This window comes from Bufo bufo, chromosome 7 (assembly GCF_905171765.1).
Source record: "Bufo bufo chromosome 7, aBufBuf1.1, whole genome shotgun sequence".
Classification (NCBI taxonomy): domain Eukaryota; kingdom Metazoa; phylum Chordata; class Amphibia; order Anura; family Bufonidae; genus Bufo; species Bufo bufo.
In genome coordinates this window covers 6,959,326-6,983,187 of record NC_053395.1, presented here as the reverse complement: position 1 = coordinate 6,983,187, position 23,862 = coordinate 6,959,326, and the positions used below count along the sequence as shown (strand labels likewise).

Below are 23,862 nucleotides of genomic sequence, written 5' to 3'. Positions count from 1 at the left end.
GTGAGGATGGACCCATGAATTGTTCTCGGTCTTACATGAAAAATTATTGTGTCCGGGCAGAACATACGACTTGTAGAGCTGAGCCTTACGTCTGCTTCTGGGTCATCTCATATCTAATGCTTCACACATCCAAAGCTGCAAACCGGTTCTACCAAAAGCAGCATTGGTTGGTGCAGGCTGTAAAGGGGGCAACCATGGCTGGTGAAGACTAGAGAGGTGAAATTAGAGAGAGACACCTGAGACTGGTGAACTCAGAACTTCTACGTGAAGGGCACGCTCCCATGAACAGGGATTACCACAAAAACCTTTCATGGTACCGTAATGTCCTTTCCATCTGTCATTCTGGAAGGATGGGCCCACTCAGAGGTCATAATTGGAGATGAGCTAATTTCACCAAATTCCTTTCAGATCCAGTTCGAATGATTTGATATGAGTACAAATAAATCCCCCCGAATAGAAAGTGCTCCAATAGCCCTGAAAATTGGGATATAACACCCTCTAGTCTCCTAGGAATGTTTTTCCTCCCCAAGCTTTGAAATGCAATGACACAATAGTAAATGATGTCTGAGTGACACTGACATACATGGCTGTGGGGAAACACACGTATGATGGCGGTAACATACAGCGTATTTAATATTCTCCCTACTTTGGGAGCAGCAGTGCAGTATGGAACCTGACAGCAGATGTGCCACAGGAGTAGTACTAGTGGCAACAGAAGGACTGGCAGTGCAGTACTAAAGGGGTAGAAATAGTGGCAGCAGGAGGAGTATCAGTGCAGTACTACAGGGGTAGTATTAGTGCCACTCCTCCTGCTGCCACTAATACTACATGGCTGTGGGGAAACACACGTATGATGGCGGTAACATATAGCGTATTTAATATTCTCCCTACTTTGGGAGCAGCAGTGCAGTATGGAACCTGACAGCAGATGTGCCACAGGAGTAGTACTAGTGGCATCAGAAGGAGTGGCAGTGCAGTACTAAAGGGGTAGAAATAGTGGCAGCAGGAGTATCAGTGCAGTACTACATGGGTAGTATTAGTAGCAGCAGAAGGAGTGGCATTGCAGTACTACAGGGGTAGTACTAGTGGCAGGGGTAGTATTAGTGCCACTCCTCCTGCTGTCACTAATACTACAGGGGTAGTATTAGTGGCAGCAGGAGGAGTGGTAGTGCAGTACTACAGGGGTAGTATTAGTGGCAGCAGGAGGAGTGGCAGTGCAGTACTACAGGGGTAGTACTAGTGGCAGCAGGAGGAGTGGCAGTGCAGTACAGAACATGATGGAGAAGCAATAAAATACGCTTACTGTGCAGTTATTAACTGCAGAAAATTTCTAACAGGTTTTTGGAAAAAAAGACACAATTGCACAGTGTCCGGTGCAACTATGATTCTTAAAATATCACCAACCAGTAGATTTAAAAAAAATATTATTTAGGCTGCTACCTGGCTCCTGCACATAAAAAGAGTACTATGTCTTTAAATGGATGTGCAGTGCAGCAGAGTGTGTATGCAAGTGAACAGCTCCAGCCCTATTAGACACCCAGTACATTAACTGGCCCCATCCTGTCCCTAATGATAAAACCTGACTTTCTACCTAGTAGTCCATAGTATCCATACACTGTCCCTGCAGGACCCTATAACGACTGGCTTGTGTGTATGACTGGACACATCCTACCGAATCAGTGCCTGAGCTCAGGGGTGGACCGGCCACGTACCTTACAGGGAACTGTCCTGGTGGGATGCTGGCCAGGGGGCTGCCCGAGCCCTCCTCACATACACTGGCCAGGTACAAAATGATCTGATGCTCCAAGCCAGGGCTCAGCAACCTTTGGCGCTCCAGCTGCTGTGAAACTACAACTCCCAGCATGCTTGGCTGTTCTGCTAACTCCTATAAAAGTGAATGGAGCATTCTGGGAGTTGTAGTCTCAAAACACCTGGAGTGCAGGAGGTTGCTGATCCCTGCTCTAGGCAATAACTAATGTCGGAGCATCAGGTACTGATACACCTGGCCAACGGCCGCAGGGGCCCTCCTGAATTCAACTGTATCTCCGTCCTCAGAATGGTGATAGGGCAGTATTTTATGCTGCACTGTAGTATTTGGTTTTGCTGAAGCGGTATATTCTTCTGTAGTACGGTACTGCAGGCCCTGCCCACTTCTGTTGTCTCTGCCTACTTGTGTTGTCCCGCCTAATGTGAATTTGGACTTTTCTACAATTTGGGGCACTTTTAGTTTTTTTTCCACCCCCTCCTGAGCTCACAATATCATCTGAGCTAGCAGGGAGCCTAATAGACCGGCCAGTATCCTGCCTCCTGATTGGCGGTCAGGTTGCCTGAAGAGCGTTGTGGGGGAGTCCACCAGCTGTGATCCTCCATCTTTATCCTCCATGCCCTGGAATTTGTAACAAACTCAATTGAATTAGAATCAGTTCACTCGTCTCCAGTTACAGCGAAGAGGCTCTAACAAAAAGTCACCAAGCCGTGAAGTAAACGAAGCAGCCTGATTAGGTGGGCACAGATGTGACCCCTCACCATGTATTGCAGCATGGTATGACCACTGAGGTCTACAGAGCTTCACTATGGCTCCTCTTCTACTTTATGGGACCATATTGTACCTCTGTCTGCTATTAATACAAAGACATATGTATGGTCGTTCTGCCAGAGGCCACAATAAGAAGGCCCTCCGCCCTATAGGGTGGAACATGCCTGTGTAGGCATTGACTGATCACCTTGTTGTTGGGTAGAGGTTCCAGGTTTCCACTTAGATTCAGATCCATTCATTTCCCCATTTCCTAGACGGAACATGGTATCCCGACACTCTACAGGAAGTGATGACACAGATCATTGACCGAGCGACATGTGACCAGCTCTACCATATGTTCTCCAACATCAGCAGCAACCAGACCATCATCCTAGATGACATGATATGTTCTGGTTACATAGATGGAGGCAAGGATTCCTGCCAGGTAAGTACGAGTGGTGTGGAGATGGGCGAGGCTGCTGTCTTCCATTGGACCCACCTGTAGGTGCACGGCGATCGATAGCCAGGACCACATCCATCTGCCCATGCTGAAGACTTCCACTTTATCTTCCACAGTTACATAGAGATCTGGGATATTCACACTTGCAGAATTTGTACAGTAAATTATGATGGGTGCTCCGCCCGCTGCCCTGTGCCCTCCAGCAAATGGAGGACAACAAAACGTAGAACAATTGGTGTCTGTAGATGGGGGTAACTAAGGGCTGAAGGGCCAGGATGGAAAAGCCCCCAGCTTGGGCCCCAGCACAACCTCTCCTCCTGATTGCCCGTGTTCTGAGATATTTTCCTACCTCAGATATTTTCCTACCCGGCAAACTGAGCATGCTCAGTAAAAGTGAATTCCACACCCACATGTAAAGTTCCTGCCCATTCTCCCCACCCATTATATTTTCCTACTGCTTCTGTTCCCGTTCTGCTGGATTTATAGTGTCTACGGCTGTCACATGTAAATTCCTACTGGTTTTAAATTGTTGTATTATATACTGTATGTAACTTCTGTACTGTGCTATCTGCTGGACTCACTGTCTCCTATATACTGCATGTCTCCTATATACTGTATGTAGCTTAGAAGGATGAGTACTTCCATCATCAGGGAGCTTCTGTCATTTCACTTTCACAATACCCCTTCTGCTGGGCCCCCTGCAGAGACTCAAACAGCCCCCCATTCACTCCAGCAGAGAAGGACAGGCTGCCTGAGGAGAGAGATCGGGAAGTGTGAAGCAGAAGTCTGTGAGTCTGCACTGTTACTGTCTCTTCTCTGTGGGACAGGAGGAGGGGGTTAGGGAACTCTTCAAGCTGCTACTGGATGCTGTAGATCACACCTTCATACTATTTAGTTTTTTTTACTGCCTCATTAACCGCCTCCGGACCGCCTAACGCAGGATCGCGTTCCGGAGGCGGCAGCTGCAGGCAGAGTCACGCATATACGCGTCATCTCGCGAGACGCGAGATTTCCTGTGAACGCGCACACACAGGCGCGCGCGTTCACAGGATCGGAAGGTAAGCGAGTGGATCTCCAGCCTGCCAGCGGCGATCGTTCACTGGCAGGCTGGAGATGCGATTTTTTTTAACCCCTAACAGGCATATTAGACGCTGTTTTGATAACAGCGTCTAATATACCTGCTACCTGGTCCTCTGGTGGTCCCCTTTGTTTGGATCGACCACCAGAGGACACAGGCAGCTCAGTAATAAGTAGCACCAAACACCACTACACTACACCCCCCCTGTCACTTATTAACCCCTTATTAACCCCTGATCACCCCATATGGACTGCCTGATCACCACCCTGTCATTGATCACCACCCTGTCATTGATCACCCCCCTGTAAGGCTCCATTCAGACGTCCGTATGTTTTTTACAGATCCACGCATCCATGGATCGGATCCGCAAAACACATACGGACATCTGAATGGAGCCTTACAGGGGGGTGATCAATGACAGGGGGTGATCACCCCATATAGACTCCCTGATCACCCCCCTGTCATTGATCACCCCCCTGTAAGGCTCCATTCAGACATTTTTTTTGGCCCAAGTTAGCGGAAATTTAATTTAATTTAATTTTTATTTTTTTATTACAAAGTCTCATATTCCACTAACTTGTGTCAAAAAATAAAATCTCACATGAACTCACCATACCCCTCACGGAATCCAAATGCGTAAATTTTTTAGACATTTATATTCCAGACTTCTTCTCACGCTTTAGGGCCCATAGAATGCCAGGGCAGTATAAATATCCCACATGTGACCCCATTTCGGAAAGAAGACACTCCAAGGTATTCCGTGAGAGGCATATTGAGTCCATGAAAGATTTAAATTTTTGTCCCAAGTTAGCGGAAAGGGAGACTTTGTGAGAAAAAAATAAAAATAATCAATTTCCGCTAACTTGTGCCAAAAAAAAAAAATTCTATGAACTCGCCATGCCCCTCATTGAATACCTTGGGGTGTCTTCTTTCCAAAATGGGGTCACATGTGGGGTATTTATACTGCCCTGGCATTTTAGAGGCCCTAAAGCGTGAGAAGACGTCTGGGATCCAAATGTCTAAAAATGCCCTCCTAAAAGGAATTTGGGCCCCTTTGCGCATCTAGGCTGCAAAAAAGTGTCACACATCTGGCATCTCCATACTCAGGAGAAGTTGGGCTATGTGTTTTGGGGTGTCATTTTACATATACCCATGCTTCTCCTGAGTACGGCGATACCAGATGTGACACTTTTTTGCAGCCTAGGTGGGCAAAGGGGCCCACATTCCAAAGAGCACCTTTAGGATTTCACAGGGCATTTTTTACACATTTTGATTTCAAACTACTTACCACACATTAGGGCCCCTAGAATGCCAGGGCAGTATAACTACCCCACAAGTGACCCCATTTTGGAAAGAAGACACCCCAAGGTATTTCGTGATGGGCATAGTGAGTTCATGGAAGTTTTTATTTTTTGTCACAAGTTAGTGGAATATGAGACTTTGTAAGAAAAAAATGGAGTGAGATAAGTGTAGGAAAATATCACAGGATGAAATCTATATAACATGCCGTGATATTTTCCTACGCCCCCATCACAGGGTAAAAACATATCATGGAATGAGATAAGGGTAGGAAAATATCACAGGATGAAATCTATATAACATGCCATGATATTTTCCTACCCCCCATCACAGGGTAAGAACATATAACAATAGTGTAGGAAAATATCACAGGGTAGGATACTACATAGGCTAGCCATACACGGTTCAATCCCCCGTGCGATCGAGTGATTATTTCAGTGAATAATCGCTTAATGGCGGGGAAATGGCAAGTGCCATTGGATGCGACGGACTGTTAGTGAAAAATCGCTTGCACCGAGATCGGACCTGTTGGGCAATATACTCTCTTGCCTAACGGTGTCCCTGACACATGAATTCGGTGATATGCTTGAATTAAACCTTATCCGGTACCGGGAGAATGAATCAGATAAAAACTTAACACATGTCTAGTTCCAATCCATTCTGGTTTATTCCACAGTTGGCAAACAGTTATAATAGAGGGGGTTGAGCTTCCTTGACATCCAATCATATGTTAGCATTAGTATTCGACCTATGGTATCGATCACACATGAGCTCTGCATTAACATAATAGATGACTCATAGTAACAGCATTTGACCAATCAGGTATATACACATAGGCCAGCAGACACTTGAGCCAGATGACCTTATATGGTTAGAAGGCTGTTCAAACTTACAGACTAAGGAATGTATGGATATCTTGAAACAGCACAGGAAGTTTCACACATTCCATAAGGGGGAAGGGAAATAAAAAGTGCTCTGACCAAATGTAATGCACGTTACTGAAAAGACAAAATAGAGTTACTTATACCCCATCAGTCACATATATCCCTTCAGGACCGGTTGGTAAATCTCGGTGCAATCGTAATAGGAAATATGTAGTGTACGGGGGCTGTAAGGCCCGTCACTACAGAAGGGTCACTTGTGTGCTGTCGTTTCCCCTTATTTATGGGGAGGTTGGTATAAGTCATCTTCATAAAATGTAATGTAATGCTCTGTACTTCCCTGTTACTGTGAAACTTGCATGTGCAGGCCTGTTAGGGGTGTCATTCCAGCTCTTAGTCATTAGATGGAGCTAGGGAGCCCTAGTTTATATAAGGCCCAGTCAGGGAAAGGAAGAGTAGTAGTAGTTGGAGTTGTGGTTGTAGTTAGAGTTAGAGTTGGACCATGTCAGAGTCAAGTCCAGGCCTGAAGCCTGCAGACCAGGAGAGGGTATTGCAGCCCCTGTAACCGGGTTCCAGATCCAAGGAGAAGGTTACCCTCCTGAGTTTATATATGCAGAAGCAGGAACACCACCGTTAACCAGCTTGAGGAAACTGGGAGAGACAGAGGCAAGTCCAGAAAAGTAAGAGGTACTAAAGACAACAGAGGAGGTACTTGATAATTATAAAACCAAGGATATACGCCAGAGCTAGGGCATCGGGCCTTGGAGAAGAGTCTTTACGTTCCATAGAGTGCAAGCCGCCTGTACTGCAAGTCCTGTGTTTAACACTCTGAAGTCACCTTGCTATATATACTGCCTGCATCAAATGTACTGCAACCAACTGTCTGCAAAGGAACTGCGCTTCCATCTATGTCCATGTATGATGACTACTAAAGTTTGAGTTCTGTTTTAACATCACGTGGTTCCTCAGTTATTTCTGCTATCAGCAAACGGCGTGCCACCGTTTAATTGGCACTGGCGTCACGAACATTACCGTTCACTACTTGCCCTTGCAGAGAGTCAGCTGTCTCAGGTTAGTGGTCACAATTGCACTACAACACCCAGGAACACTATTAACCCTAACTTGAGTACGCTGCAAATCATATAATGGAATCGCATCGGATCGCAAAGTTCGCTCGCAATTTTGTGATCCGACGGACCGATTTGTGATCGCAAAAAAATTGTGATCACAAATCGGTCGCATGGCGCAGCAGTGAATAGAAAAGTTCAGATCATTATTATACTTTCAAAATAGTAAACTACATACAGCAGTGCATGAAAAAGTAGAGATCATTATTAAAAAGGTTACTGAAGAATATACTTTCAATAAAGTAAGGGTAGGAAAATATCATAGGCAGCCATTTACCACATGTATAGCTATGCTATTTTTCTACCAGATATAATGGGTGGGGAGAATGGGCAGGAACTTTACATGTGGGTGTGGAATTCACTTTTACTGAGCATGCTCAGTTTGCCGGGTAGGAAAATATCTGAGGTAGGAAAATATCTCAGAACACCGGCAACAGCTTTTCTTAAGTGAGCCATAGATGCAGCACTGGCGCCGGTGATTGCAGCGCACTTACATCCGCTCTGATTGGGGCCCTCCACTTCCTAAACGTTGGCTGCAGCATCCTAGGTGTTTGACAGAGAGAGGGGGCGCCACACCACATTGCATCCTTTGCAGTTCTATGCATGCACCTGCTCTATGGTGTCAGACCTTCAGAATATTCACCTACCTTGGATCCACCCACCAGACTAGGATGATTCCATAGGATGACATTTTTCACTAATTTCACAAATAATGACCTTTCTGTGGAAATTGCTGCCATTTGTGTCTTCCAGGGAGACCCCGGGGGACCTCTGGTGTGTAAAGTAAATGGTGTCTGGTCTGAAGCAGGCATCGTAAGTTGGGCGAAAGGATGTGCTTTACCTTACCTCCCTGGGGTGTACACCTTAGTACCGGCCCATGCAGCATGGATCCAGAGCTATGTTCCCGATGCGACCTTCATTGACCTTGTAGACATACCCCTGCCTACACCAGAAGGTAAGATGTGGACACCACTACTCAGGCACAATCCTGTGGAAAGTCATTTACTAGAGCCTCCAGACACCTTCTGCATCCACCGTGCAGGCTCCACACTTCTCTTCTAAACATGTTGGGGGTCATTTATTTAAGGGGTTGTGTCACTTCAGAAAGTGGCATGTAATGTAGAGACCGGCGCCTCTTCATAACAGCACCAGCTATAGGGCTTATTAAGACCAGTGTCTAAAACACTGGTCTTAAAGGGATTGTCTCACCTCAGCAAGTGGCATGTATCATGTAGAGAAAGTTAATACAATACATTTCTTAATGCCCATGTCTCACGACCATGAGAGTGTGCATAGACTAGCACTTATTTCTACAGTGTGCAAGCACGACCACCACTGCTGGATTACAGGGTGGTCGTAACCATGGAAAAAAGAAGTGTATGTTGCATAAGGCAAGTTCCAAGTTCCAGCCCACTCCACGTCCAATATTTTTGACCTGACGTGAGTGGGGAAAAGTCACAGATTGCAGCGCAATCTGCGCCAGAAATAAGCCTACTGGTTAGTATTTCTGGTTAGTGAATGACCCCCTTTATCTTATGGAAAGATTACAAAAGAAACAGAATTTTATTTTCTTACATAACCACAATTTCTCCAATAAATTAAAAATGTGGAATAGAACAAAAAGTTTTTGAGAAGTGGAGGAAGAAGATTGAGGAGATTGAGATGAGAAGGAGATTGATATAGACCATAGAGCCCACAAGTGGTGGCTACCTCCTAGTCAGGATCACTGTCCTCACGGAAACCCCCTGAACTCCGGAAATCTCGGAGAGACAGATTCCCAGTTGAGCTATTACGGTAATTGAGGGAGGTTTTCTGTGGTAGCAGAAGTGCGTAGCATGTAAAAAGTGCAAGTGGCTCTATTGGGGACCTAGGTCCCTCTTGAGCTGGCCATAGATATTAAATGTACATTGGTGGGATCAGCAACCATCTAATGCGATCTCCAAACCCTCTCCTGATTGTAAAACACTCCCTTGTTACTAATGAGAATACATGCATGCTCAACTGAGCCGATCGTCCATGTGCATGTCAAGATAAGGAGAGATAGCTGTTGGTTAAACGAATGTTTGGCCAACAGCTATTTCATGTCTATGGCCAGTCATAGTCCACCCTAAGGTCTTGCTTTTGCTTCCTCTGGAATTACATAGGCTGATGGATGGTTTGTTACCCATTTATACCTATAACATTGATTACATGTAGATGGAGATGTGACCAAACATTTTAGTGGATGTCCTGTTATGGAGATATTGGCCATGATATGGTGATGCATATTTCAGCCTTCATCGCCTTGTAATGGCCTATATAACTCCATAGGAAATTCACCTTCAGCGTTTTTATAGACAGGAAGTTTGCTCACCTCTACGCAGTTGTTCATTATCATCTTTGTTGTAATAATTTCATGTCTGTATTATGTTATTCCAGTAACGACTTCTCCGCCCCAGATCGCTCAGTTGAAGCTCAATTATACCTCAACCTCACCCATTAATTATGTTTGCGGCTCTCCGATGTTCAGTAACCGAATTGTAGGGGGCATGGATGCTGTGGATGGAGAATGGCCCTGGCAGATCAGCCTGCGGTACAAGGGATCTCATATCTGTGGTGGGTCCTTGATCTCTAACCAGTGGGTCCTGACTGCTGCTCATTGCTTTGGATAGTAAGTTTTACTCGTGACCATGTGTATTATTTCCCACAAGACACCGAATACTGGACCCAAAGTGTCTATTCCTAATATGTTTCCTATGTTCTTCACAGCTCCATCAAACCATATAATTATGTTATCGTGGCGGGGAAATACCAGCTGTCCATCACCGGTTACCATGAATATTATGCCTCTGTAGAGCGAATTATAACTTACCCCACATTTGCTGGGGCAGGGAGCAGTGGAGACATTGCCCTTATCAAGCTGACTGACCCTGTCCCCTACACCAACTACATCCTGCCTATCTGTTTACCATCTTTGTCTGTCAGCTTCCCGACTGGTTTGGAATGCTGGGTAACTGGCTGGGGGAACACTAGATCTGGTGGTGAGTCTCCATTTATTACTTGTTCCTCAACTGCTGTGGTTTTTAGCAAGAATTTCCTAAATACTATTTCAGTCCATATATACCTCAATTAGAGATGAGCGAATCGAAGCTGATGAAGTGGAATTCCATCCGTATGTCAGGAAAATTTTTATTTGCAGCGAATGCGAATTTCCTCGCTCTTCGTGGTAATGAATTGCAATTTTTCCTAAAATGGCGGCTACTCGTGTGAGGATTGAGGACATGGGGATGGGAAGGCGGGATCACCCAGATTGACATGCATGCATGCAGCCAATCAGCAGCCAGCCTGCCCTGTGATGTCACAGCCCTAGAAATACGGAAGCCATTCTAGATTCTGCCATTTTCCAGCGTTCTGAGTGCAGGGACAGACGTGAGAAAGAGCTAGGGACTTCAATTGGAAAAACCTCATTGTGAACAAAAAAAACTGAAAAAATTACTTACAAGTGCAGGGAAAGAGTATTTGGGGATCCAAATAGCCATTATACAGCTCTGTCATTCCAGAAATTTGTTCTTGGGGTGCAAGTCCTGTGTTGAAAAGCCTTTAGTGGCTTATATCTGTGGAAAAAGTTCACTTCTGCAGTTATATATGTTGAAAGCGTACAGAAAGAAAAATATATACGCACTTCACTGGTGCAATTATTTCTGCTAAAAGTGTTTAGTGGCCTATTTCTGTACAGAAAGACAAAAATATATTCTCAGTTCACTTCTGCAGTTATATGTGGTGAAAGCGTTCAGTGTCCTATTTCAGTACAAAAAGGAAAAAAAATTACGCACTTCACTGTTGCAGTTATTTGTGGTGAAAGCGTGGCCTCTTTCAGTACAAAACGAAAACTATATACGCATTTCACTTTTATTATTATTTCAGTACAAAAACAAATTTTAATCAGCGTTCAGCGCTGTAGGTATATGCGGTAAAACCTCCATGATCTCTCTATGATAAATCTGCAGCGTGGGGGCCCCGTGTGGCTTCTACACACTTTCAAAATAATCCTTCAGCGGGGCAAATAGATGCCGGATGACCGGGATGCTCCATGACCTTCCCAGGAGCTGCTGTCGGGAGCAGCGGTTCATTACTGAGATGTCCGTATAATGCGGGGCGAATCCGAAGACCCTCTCCATCTCCGTGCTCGATTATATGTGGTAAAATCTTTATTGTCGTTTTTCAGTGGAAAAACAAACTTTTTTCAGCGTTTAGCGCTACAGTAATATGTGGTAAAATCTTTATTAAAGTATTTTGGTCGAAAAACCAAAATTAATTCAGCGGTCAGCGCTGCGGTTATATGCGGTAAGATCTTTTGTGACGTATCTTGATGAACTCCAAAGACATACTGATAGGGACCTTAGATTGTGAGCCCCATTAGGGATAGTTAGATGCAAATGTCTGTAAAGCGCTGCAGAATATAGTAGCGCTATATAAGCGCATAAAATAAATAAACGTTGTGACTCTTCCGAGCTCAAAGCCATCTTGACGCTTTGTCTTCTCATTGTCTGTAGCTACAAGAGGCCTGTTCATGCCAGGCAGGTTCCCCCAGAAGTATCTTGATCAATCGACACTCATCGTCATTGTGCCACTCTGTGGCCTCCTCCTGATGCTGCTGCCACCTCCAGACTCTGTCATTGTGCCACTCTGTGGCCTACTTATGCTGCTGCCACATCCACACTCTGTCATTGTGCCACTCTGTGGCCTCCTCCTGGTGCTGCCGACACCTACAGACTTTGTCACTGTGCCACTCTGAGGCTTCCTCATGCTGCTGCCACCTCCAGACTCTGTCATTAGGCCACTCTGTGGCTTCCTCATGCTGCTGCCAACTACAGACTCTGTCATTGTGCCACTCTGTGGCCTCCTCCTGATGCTGCTGCTGCCGAAACCTCCAGTCTTTGTCATTGGGCCACTCTGTGGCCCCCTCATGCTGCTTCCATCTCACCACGGTGTCATAGGGCCACTCTGTGGACTTCTCGTGCTGTTCCCACCCTCCCCACTTCATGACTGGGCCACTATTTTGGCTTTTGGCCTGGCTGACATCATCAATTATTTGACCTTTCTTCTGATCTGTCAGAAGGAAAGAAAAACTATCTGTGTAGCAGCTGTAAGGCCTGTATGGTCCCATCAGAATTGGTTTAAAATTTGGTAGCCAAAAGCAGGAGTGGGTACAAAACACAGAAGACATGAAAATATTCCGTTCATGTGTCATCTCTGTTTTGGATCCACTCCTGTTTTTTTGGCTTTAGCAATACTGATGGATTACTGACCAGATGCTGACCGAGTGAAGGCAGACGCTCCACAGACAGGATCCATTTTTGGGGGTTATTGTTTTGACGGATCAGAGGAACGGCAAAATAATCTGTGACGTCAACACAAACTTACTGCTGACCCCCTCTCCACTCTGTCGGGGGCTCTACTTGTATCAGTGTTTAATAGAACAGGTTCTGTAGACATCTATGTAGAATCAGCTGGCGACGGTGTAAAAGGAGCGCGCGTCTTATTGGCGCTAACATCGACCTGTAAGGCTGAGTTCACACTTGAGTTATTTGGTCAGTTTTGGCCCCGTGACTGCCCAAATAAGTGCAGTGCGCAGTGATTCTAAGAGCGACGCCTGTCATCTGCAGGTCATACGGACTCACAGTATTATTTCACTACCACAGCAGACTCCCTATGTGTGTTACTGCACGGCACAGTGTTCTACACCGCTATACAGGCACAGTGTTCTACACCACTATAGAGGCCCTGCAGACAGGAAATAGCCATTTTTTTTTACGTAATTCGCTGCAAATTTTTCCGAAAAATTAGGCGAACCGGACTTCGCTCATCTCTAATCTCAATGGCAGTACTGTCAGTAATAAGTAGAAAGCTCCTCTGAGTCTTCTCTGATTCAAATAAAACCAGTGGTCTGATGGCGAATGCAAAATTGAGCAAAGTTTATGGTGGACGGTCTTTCCATGAGTCAAGACAATGTGGCTGAAATATCTTTCTAGGTTATACACCCGGATTTAAATCCCAAACCCAATACTTACTTGGGGCTTTTTCTATTTGCTCTTGTAGCTCCATCTTCTGGATAGTGTAAATTTCAAATCTGCAAATTTATAAGGCAGACAAATTGTAAGGCAGACCACAGTAAACTCCAGTCATGGTTATAGAAGGTGAAAGATGTTCTCTGTGTTGACAAATCATATTGATAAGAAAGTCCCCTTGACAATAAGCAGCTCACAAAGTGTCTCCTTGCTGAGTCCCCACCAATCAGTTGTAATATGAAGAGGAATCTGCCGGTAAGTGATCCGTTTCCCTACAGCACTATCATAGGAGATCTGGCACAGATCCTCCAGAGAGATGGATGTTATTTGAAACCATTCTCTGCTCTGACCAAGAAATGAGGATCCAGAACACAGGACCCTACACTTAGTCGGGTATTGGAAACTGGGTTTTCTAAACTACACCAAACCTTAGAAGAAATGTAGAAGAACCACGAGAGGAGAGGTCGGTCCTTTCATAATACTAGAGGGGGAAATATCAATGTTTAGAACTCAATTCTACAAAGATTGGTTGCACTTGTACAATGTAATAGTCATGTGTAGATAGATGAGAAGCCTCACAATGTCTTATGTAACACCACAGTGAATCTACCGTATCCTATGACTCTTCAAGAAGTGATGACCCCACTGATTGACTCCAAAACGTGTGATGCTATGTACCACAAAAACTCTATTGTGAATGCGAACACCAACATTATCAAGAATGATATGATATGTTCCGGGTACGAAAATGGAACGAAGGATTCATGCCAGGTACACAGATTTATATCTTACAGTAAATTAATAATAAATAGGCTGGCACACACTATCCAGTACTGTATGGATAAATGCAAAAATACAACAAAAAAAAAAATCCTTGTGATATACAGTATATAAAATTTTTATTTATTTAATTACCCCTGTAAAAAGATAAAAAATCAATCCCACATAATAACATAAATAAATAAACCTATAATGGCATCTACTGTATATCGTTATTATACTAAAGCCGTGAATAAAGAACCAGAGAATGTCCATACGTAGTTTTAATAAATCAAACTTGAGCCCAGATTTATGTCTTGTTCTTCCTTTTCATACTCCTGAGAAGTCACTTAACAGCTTTCATAGCTGATGGGCGTCTATGGAGAGGAGAAATGTTTATTGCTTGACTTTTCAGATGATAAAGCCAGAGATGAGGTCATACGTGGAATATCTAGCTTGTCTTTCCTTCTAGACAATATTCTCCATATGTGTTCTGATGACATCTCAGTGTTTTGATTGTTTAGTGCTGTGGACAATGCTGGTCAATGACTTACACCGAACAATTACTCAAGACAAGTTGTCCTCTCAGCAGGCCAAGTGGTCACCAATAGGGATGAGCGAACCCGAACTGTATAGTTCGGGTTCGTACCGAATTTTGGGGTGTCCGTGACACGGACCCGAACCCGAACATTTTCGTAAAAGTCCGGGTTCGGGTTCGGTGTTCGGCGCTTTCTTGGCGCTTTTTGAAAGGCTGCAAAGCAGCCAATCAACAAGCGTCATACTACTTGGCCCAAGAGGCCATCACAGCCTTGCCTACTATTGGCATGGCTGTGATTGGCCAGTGCAGCATGTGACCCAGCCTCTATATAAGCTTGGGTCACGTAGCGCTGCACGTCACTCTGCTGATTGAAGCATAGGGAGAGGTTGCAGCTGCGACGTTAGGGCGAGATTAGGCAGTGATTAACTCCTCCAAAAGACTTCATTCTGTGATCGATCTGCAGCTGTGGATCATTGAAGTGCTAATATTGACTTGCTCACTTTTTTGAGGCTGCCCAGAGCGTTTTTAGATCACTTTTTTCTGGGGTGATCGGCGGCCATTTTGTGACTTGTGGTGCGCCAGCACAAGCTATCACCAAGTGTATTTAACCATCAATAGTGTGGTTATTTTGTGCTATATCCTACATCAGCTGCAGGCTGAGCCTGTGTCACCGAAGTGCATTTAACCATCAACAGTCTGATTATTTTTTGGCCATATACAACATCAGCTGCAGGCTGAGCCTGTGTCACCCAAATGCATTTAACCATCAACAGTGTGGTTATTTTTTGGCCATATACTACATCTGGTGCAGGCTGAGCCTGTGTCACCCAAGTGCATTTAACCATCAACAGTCTGATTATTTTTTGGCCATATACTACATCTGGTGCAGGCTGAGCCTGTGTCACCCAAATGCATTTAACCATCAACAGTGTGGTTATTTTTTGGCCATATACTACATCTGGTGCAGGCTGAGCCTGTGTCACCCAAGTGCATTTAACCATCAACAGTGTGGTTATTTTTTCGCCATATATTACATCAGGGGCAAGTTGAGCCTGTCACCCAGCGCCTAAAAAATAGACCTGACATTTCTATTCAACCAAATCTGCACAGTTTTAGCTGGTCAAGTTATTTGTAGTGACCGTAAAAGCACACTTTTTGTTCTGGGTTGAAAAACTATTCCCAAATTTGCCATTCTCAAAATAACTAGTTTCTGGTATTTGAGGCCTACTTGAAATCTATCCCAAAAAGGATATCTTACATTGAAGGTATTGATAGTGTCATTCAGAAAAACCTAAGACACACGCTACCGTGCAGATAGAAGTCTGATTCTGTGATTAAACCTATACCTGTCACACAGCGCAAAAAAAAACAGGCCTCACATCTCTATTCAACCAAATCTGTACTGTTTTAGCTGGTCAAGTTATTTGTAGTGACCGTAAAAGCACTTTTTTTTTTTCTGGGTTGAAAAACTATTCCCAAATTTGCCATTCTCAAAATTGTGGTGAACGGGAACAATGAGGAAAACATCTAATAAGGGACGCGGACGCGGACGTGGACATGGTCGTGGTGGTGTTAGTGGACCCTCTGGTGCTGGGAGAGGACGTGGCCGTTCTGCCACAGCCACACGTCCTAGTGAACCAACTACCTCAGGTTCCAGTAACCAGCAGAATTTACAGCGATATTTGGTGGGGCCCAATGCCGTTCTAAGGATGGTAAGGCCTGAGCAGGTACAGGCATTAGTCAATTGGGTGGCCGACAGTGGATCCAGCACGTTCACATTATCTCCCACCCAGTCTTCTGCAGAAAGCGCACAGATGGCACATGCAAACCAAGCCCATCGGTCTGTCACATCACCCCCATGCATATCATGGAAACTGTCTGAGCCTCAAGTTATGCAGCAGTCTCTTATGCTGTTTGAAGACTCTGCTGCCAGGGTTTCCCAAGGGCATCCACCTAGCCCTTCACCAGGGGTGGAAGAGATAGAATGCACTATCGCACAACCACTTATTTTTCCTGATGATGAGGACATGGGAATACCACCTCAGCACGTCTCTGATGATGACGAAACACAGGTGCCAACTGCTGCGTCTTTCTGCAGTGTGCAGACTGAACAGGAGGTCAGGGATCAAGACTGGGTGGAAGACGATGCAGGGGACGATGAGGTCCTAGACCCCACATGGAATGAAGGTCGTGCCACTGACTTTCACAGTTCGGAGGAAGAGGCAGTGGTGAGACCGAGCCAACAGCGTAGCAAAAGAGGGAGCAGTGGGCAAAATCAGAACACCCGCCGCCAAGAGACTCCGCCTGCTACTGACCGCCGCCATCTGGGACCGAGCACCCCAAAGGCAGCTTCAAGGAGTTCCCTAGCATGGCACTTCTTCAAACAATGTGCTGACGACAAGACCCGAGTGGTTTGCACGCTGTGCCATCAGAGCCTGAAGCGAGGCATTAACGTTCTGAACCTTAGCACAACCTTAATGACCAGGCACCTGCATGCAAAGCATGAACTGCAGTGGAGTAAACACCTTAAAAACAAGGAAGTCACTCAGGCTCCCCCTGCTGCCTCTTCTGCTGCTGCCGCCTCGGCCTCTTCTGCTGCTGCCGCCGCCTCGGCCTCTTCTGCTGCTGCTGCCGCCGCCTCGGCCTCTTCCTCTGCCTCTGGAGGAACGTTGGCACCTGCCGCCCAGCAAACATGGGATGTACCACCAACACCACCACCTGTGTCACCAAGCATCTCAACCATGTCACACAGCAGCGTTCAGCTCTCCATCTCACAAACATTTCAGAGAAAGCGTAAATTCCCACCTAGCCACCCTCGATCCCTGGCCCTGAATGCCAGCATTTCTAAACTACTGGCCTATGAAATGCTGTCATTTAGGCTGGTGGACACACAGAGCTTCAAACAGCTCATGTCACTTGCTGTCCCACAGTATGTTGTTCCGAGCCGCCTCTACTTCTCCAAGAGAGCCGTGCCTTCCCTGCACAACCAAGTGTCCGATAAAATCAAGTGTGCACTGCGCAACGCCATCTGTGGCAAGGTCCACCTAACCACAGATACGTGGACCAGTAAGCATGGCCAGGGACGCTATATCTCCCTAACTGCACACTGGGTAAATGTAGTGGCGGCTGGGCCCCAGGCGGAGAGCTGTTTGAGGCACGTCCTTCCGCCGCCAAGGATCGCAGGGCAACATTCTTTGCCTCCTGTCTCCTCCTCCTCCTACTCAGCTTCCTCCTCCTCTTCTACCACCTGCTCATCCAGTCAGCCACACACCTTCACCACCAACTTCAGCACAGCCCGGGGTAAACGTCAGCAGGCCATTCTGAAACTCATATGTTTGGGGGACAGGCCCCACACCGCACAGGAGTTGTGGCGGGGTATAGAACAACAGACCGACGAGTGGTTGCTGCCGGTGAGCCTCAAGCCCGGCCTGGTGGTGTGCGATAATGGGCGAAATCTCGTTGCAGCTCTGGGACTAGCCGGTTTGACGCACATCCCTTGCCTGGCGCATGTGCTGAATTTGGTGGTGCAGAAGTTCATTCGCAACTACCCCGACATGTCAGAGCTGCTGCATAAAGTGCGGGCCGTCTGTTCGCGCTTCCGGCATTCACACCCTGCCGCTGCTCGCCTGTCTGCGCTACAGCGTAGCTTCGGCCTTCCCGCTCACCGCCTCATATGCGACGTACCCACCAGGTGGAACTCCACCTTGCATATGCTGGACAGACTGTGCGAGCAGCAGCAGGCCATAGTGGAGTTTCAGCTGCAGCACGCACGGGTCAGTCGCACTGCGGATCAGACACACTTCACCACCAATGACTGGGCCTCCATGCGAGACCTGTGTGCCCTGTTGCGTTGTTTCGAGTACTCCACCAACATGGCCAGTGGCGATGACGCCGTTATCAGCGTTACAATACCACTTCTATTTCTCCTTGAGAAAACACTTAGGGCGATGATGGAAGAGGAGGTGGCCCAGGAGGAAGAGGAAGAGGAGGAAGAGGGGTCATTTTTAGCACTTTCAGGCCAGTCTCTTCGAAGTGACTCAGAGGGAGGTTTTTTGCAACACCAGAGGCCAGGTACAAATGTGGCCAGACAGGGCCCACTACTGGAGGACGAGGAGGACGAGGATGAGGAGGAGGTGGAGGAGGATGAGGATGAAGCATGTTCACAGTGGGGTGGCACCCAAAGCAGCTCGGGCCCATCACTGGTGCGTGGCTGGGGGGAAACACAGGACGATGACGATACGCCTCCCACAGAGGACAGCTTGTCCTTACCTCTGGGCAGCCTGGCACACATGAGCGACTACATGCTGCAGTGCCTGCGCAACGACAGCAGAGTTGCCCACATTTTAACGTGTGAGGACTACTGGGTTGCCACCGTGCTGGATCCACGGTACAAAGATAATGTGCCCACCTTACTTCATGCACTGGAGCGTGATAGGAAGATGCGCGAGTACAAGCGCAGGTTGGTAGATGCGCTACTGAGAGCATTCCCAAATGTCACAGGGGAACCAGTGGAATCCCAAGGCGAAGGCAGAGGAGGAGCAAGAGGTCGCCAACGCAGCTGTGTCACGGCCAGCTCCTCTGAGGGCAGGGTTAGCATGGCAGAGATGTGGAAAAGTTTTGTCACCACGCCACAGCTAACTGCACCACCTCCTGATATGGAACGTGTTAGCAGGAGGCAACATTTCACTAACATGGTGGAACAGTACCTGTGCACACACCTCCACGTACTGACTGATGGTTCGGCCCCATTCAACTTCTGGGTCGCCAAATTGTCCACGTGGCCAGAGCTAGCCTTTTATGCCTTGGAGGTGCTGGCCTGCCCGGCGGCCAGCGTTTTGTCTGAACGTGTATTCAGCACGGCAGGGGGCGTCATTACAGACAAACGCAGCCGCCTGTCTACAGCCAATGTGGACAAGCTAGCGTTCATAAAAATGAACCAGGCATGGATCCCACAGGACCTGTCCATCCCTTGTGCAGATTAGATATTAACTACCTCCCCTTAACAATATATTATTCTACTCCAGGGCACTTCCTCATTCAATACTATTTTTATTTTCATTTTACCATTATATTGCGGGGCAACCCAAAGTTGAATGAACCTCTCCTCTGTCTGGGTGCCGGGGCCTAAATGTGTGACAGTGGCCTGTTCCAGTGGTGGGTGACGTGAAGCCTGATTCTCTGCTATGACATGAAGACTGATTCTGTGCTGACATAAGGCCAGATTCTCTGTTACGGGACCTCTCTCCTCTGCCTGGGTGCCGGGGCCTAAATGTGTGACAGTGGCCTGTTCCAGTGGTGGGTGACGTGAAGCCTGATTCTCTGCTATGACATGAAGACTGATTCTGTGCTGACATAAGGCCAGATTCTCTGTTACGGGACCTCTCTCCTCTGCCTGGGTGCCGGGGCCTAAATGTGTGACAGTGGCCTGTTCCAGTGGTGGGTGACGTGAAGCCTGATTCTCTGCTATGACATGAAGACTGATTCTGCGCTGACATAAGGCCAGATTCTCTGTTACGGGACCTCTCTCCTCTGCCTGGGTGCCTGGGCCTAAATGTGTGACAGTGGCCTGTTCCAGTGGTGGGTGACGTGAAGCCTGATTCTCTGCTATGACATGAAGACAGATTCTGTGCTGACATCAGGCCAGATTCTCTGTTACGGGACCTCTCTCCTCTGCCTGGGTGCCTGGGCCTAAATGTGTGACAGTGGCCTGTTCCAGTGGTGGGTGATGTGAAGCCTGATTCTCTGCTATGACATGAAGACTGATTCTGTGCTGACATAAGGCCAGATTCTCTGTTACGGGACCTCTCTCCTCTGCCTGGGTGCCGGGGCCTAAATGTGTGACAGTGGCCTGTTCCAGTGGTGGGTGACGTGAAGCCTGATTCTCTGCTATGACATGAAGACTGATTCTGCGCTGACATAAGGCCAGATTCTCTGTTACGGGACCTCTCTCCTCTGCCTGGGTGCCTGGGCCTAAATGTGTGACAGTGGCCTGTTCCAGTGGTGGGTGACGTGAAGCCTGATTCTCTGCTATGACATGAAGACTGATTCTGCGCTGACATAAGGCCAGATTCTCTGTTACGGGACCGCTCTCCTTTGTCTGGGTGCCGGGGCCTAAATATGTGACAGTGGCCTCTTTCAGTGGTGGGTGACATGAAGCCTGATTCTCTGCTATGGCATGAAGAGACTGATTCTGTGCTGACATAAAGCCAGATTCTTTGCTATGGCATGAAGAGACTGATTCTCTGCTGACATGAAGCCAGATTCTTTGCTATGGCATGAAGAGACTGATTCTCTGCTGACGTGAAGCCAGATTCTCTGCTATGGAACCTCTGTCCAATTGATATTGGGTAATTTTAATTTTTTTAATTTTTATTTTAATTCATTTCCCTATCCACATTTGTTTGCAGGGGATTTACCAACATGTTGCTGCCTTTTGCAGCCCTCTAGCTCTTTCCTGGGCTGTTTTACAGCCTTTTTAGTGCCGAAAAGTTCGGGTCCCCATTGACTTCAATGGGGTTCGGGTTCGGGACGAAGTTCGGTACGGGTTCGGATCCCGAACCCGAACATTTCCGGGAAGTTCGGCCGAACTTCTCAAACCCGAACATCCAGGTGTTCGCTCAACTCTAGTCACCAATTCTGTCTTTTTCCCTCAGGGAGACTCTGGAGGACCTCTGGTGTGTGAAGTAAATGGTACATGGTACCAGGGTGGCATTGTCAGTTGGGGCGAGGGATGTGCTAAACCTTATCGTCCTGGAGTCTACACTCTTACTACTGTCTACAAGCAATGGATAGAAAGTTACATCCTAGAACTTAACTTCACAAACCCGGGTCGAACTGTAGCTTCAACTAAAGGTGGTCCAACTAAAGCTCCAAATGAAGGCTCGAAGCCGCTGGGTCAAGAGATGACGACTGTGATTCTTCTTGCCTTAAGTTTAATGTTTTTTCATTACGTTTAAAAGAAATGCGTCACCAGAAAATGACTTATTATTAAAATCACATTTTTATGTTTAAAATATTTTGTAAAATTGTTTGATGTTATTTTAAATTTTCCATGTTCATATCTATATTTAAACAGAACCCATGAAATCCTGCAGTTTCCGCACTGGCCACTAGGCCTAATAATAGGTGCCACTTCTTGGTCTGTACAGATCACTTTACTGCAGTTACCTGCTTATCTACACACAGAGGTGATATCATTACAGGAAGGATTAGAATGACAGATAAGGCAGGATAGGGGATTGTCAATCCTTATCTACTCCACCTCCCTGCACAATGACCTCTGCTCAGGTCACAGAGCTAGAAAACTCTCCTATAAAAGTCAATGAGGTCCCCACCTGACCATTGTGTCTATGGACCATGGGGCTGCCGTAAAGCAATTTTCTTAATGCTTTCTAAATGCTGTTTAGAACAGCTCAGGCAAGATGGCCGCCCCCATAATCATGTACAAGATGGTAGCCCCCATAATCATGTACAAGATGGCCGCCCCCATAATCATGTACAAGATGGCCGCCCCCATAATCATGTACAAGATGGCCGCCCCCATAATCATGTACAAGATGGCCGCCCCCATAATCATGTACAAGATGGCTGCCCCCATAATCATGTACAAGATGGCCGCCCCCATAATCTGCGCAGTATATGGGGGTCTGTTTGCGCAGTATATGGGGGTCTGTCTGCGCAGTATATGGGGGTCTGTCTGCGCAGTATATGGGGGTCTGTCTGCGCAGTATATGGGGCCACACACACCCTCTCCCCCTGAAGAAGCTTTACGCGAAACGTGCGTTGGGGTATCCGGTTCACCACTCAGGTATTCATGTCATGGCTTAATTGTGATTAGTTCAGTATCTGTGATCCATGTACTGTGTATGTTTGCACTTTGCACTTTGCACTTTTTTGTACTGCTTTGGATCCCCATCCTATTTTGTTAGCCGTGGCTTGGCCTGATGTTTTTTGATATCCGGCTTATGTCATTTATACATTATGTTATCTGCTTGATTTCAGTAGCCTGGATATTTATATGTATATGCTTATATAGTAGTGGTGCCGCATTTCTTCCTGTGTGTTCTATACCCACCACAGAATTGTCTTTTATCTATATTTTATCATATTTTGTCTCGTGTTGAGACTTCAATAAAGTTTATACTTATGTATTTGTGCTAGCCTTTTTCCTTCTTTGGTGTTTTACAGTATATGGGGGTCTGTCTGCGCATTACATGGGGGTCTGTCTGCACAGTATATGGGGGGGGGATGTCTGCGAAGTATATGGGGGGGGGGTGTCTGCGCATATGTAACATCCCAGAGTATGTCACTAAACTTCTGTTCCCCTGCTTCATAATGTCAAGTGTATGTATATTGTCATCTGGTATAAGGTTGCATCATTTTCCTCATCATGTGCATTTTCCAGGCTTGTTGCATTGTATTTATGCTGTAATATCCATGTACACCAGCAGGTGGCAGCAGTATGTAGTAGAACCAAGCCAGTTAGTATATCTAGACTGGAATATACTATTCCAGGCTAGCTCCCCCTATCTGAGGAGGAGTGGAATGTTCCCACATCCTACTTCAGAGGGAGGAAAGAAAGTTCTAGCAGTGTACCAGCCACCCCCTGTTGGGGTAGGCTGTGTGAATAGGAGCTCCCAGAAATAGGGACCCCAACCAGGGATCCAAGCCTCCCTGAAGGCCCAAGATCAACTCTTCCCAGCCTGAGTCCCTTACCTCAGCTGGATGACAAGGAAAGCAGCCAACTTCAGAACTATCAGATCTCCAGGAAGAAACCACCATTCCCTGCGAGCAGTCCTGTAAGTACAGATTCCAAATACAAGGAGAAGATAATTACCTCCATAGCTAGTCAGGCCCATATCAAGCAGAATACAGACAGAGCAGAAGACTGATACCTGCCAGATTCCTAAAGGCGTATGTACTAGATGCAGAATATATGTAAATTCCTGCCACATATTGCCAATACCTGCTGGGATCCTAGACTATTGCTGTAAATTGTATGGATCTAAAGCTGCATATAACAACATAAGTAAAGACCAGTTGGACCCTATTATCTGTGTGGAATTCCATCATTCCTCCGTTACTCCTATTGACAGCACTCAATTTTGTTGCATGTGAGCCAGGATACAGGAGTCCAGCTGTACCAAGGTAGGAGACAC

At 46.5% G+C, this 23,862-nt stretch overlaps 1 protein-coding gene across 1 annotated transcript in view; it reads left to right on the top strand.

Annotated features, from left to right (window-relative positions):
- The window catches only part of LOC121007941 (transmembrane protease serine 9-like), a 57,655-nt gene extending 35,995 nt beyond the window's left edge, over positions 1–21,660 (top strand). The window contains exons 4-9 of the mRNA XM_040440209.1: positions 2,791–2,960; positions 8,114–8,315; positions 9,779–10,010; positions 10,109–10,380; positions 14,009–14,178; positions 21,358–21,660. Of these exons, the coding sequence (XP_040296143.1) occupies positions 2,791–2,960; positions 8,114–8,315; positions 9,779–10,010; positions 10,109–10,380; positions 14,009–14,178; positions 21,358–21,660 (1,349 nt within the window). The remainder of the gene's footprint in view (positions 1–2,790; positions 2,961–8,113; positions 8,316–9,778; positions 10,011–10,108; positions 10,381–14,008; positions 14,179–21,357) is intronic.
- The last annotated feature ends 2,202 nt before the right edge of the window (positions 21,661–23,862 follow it).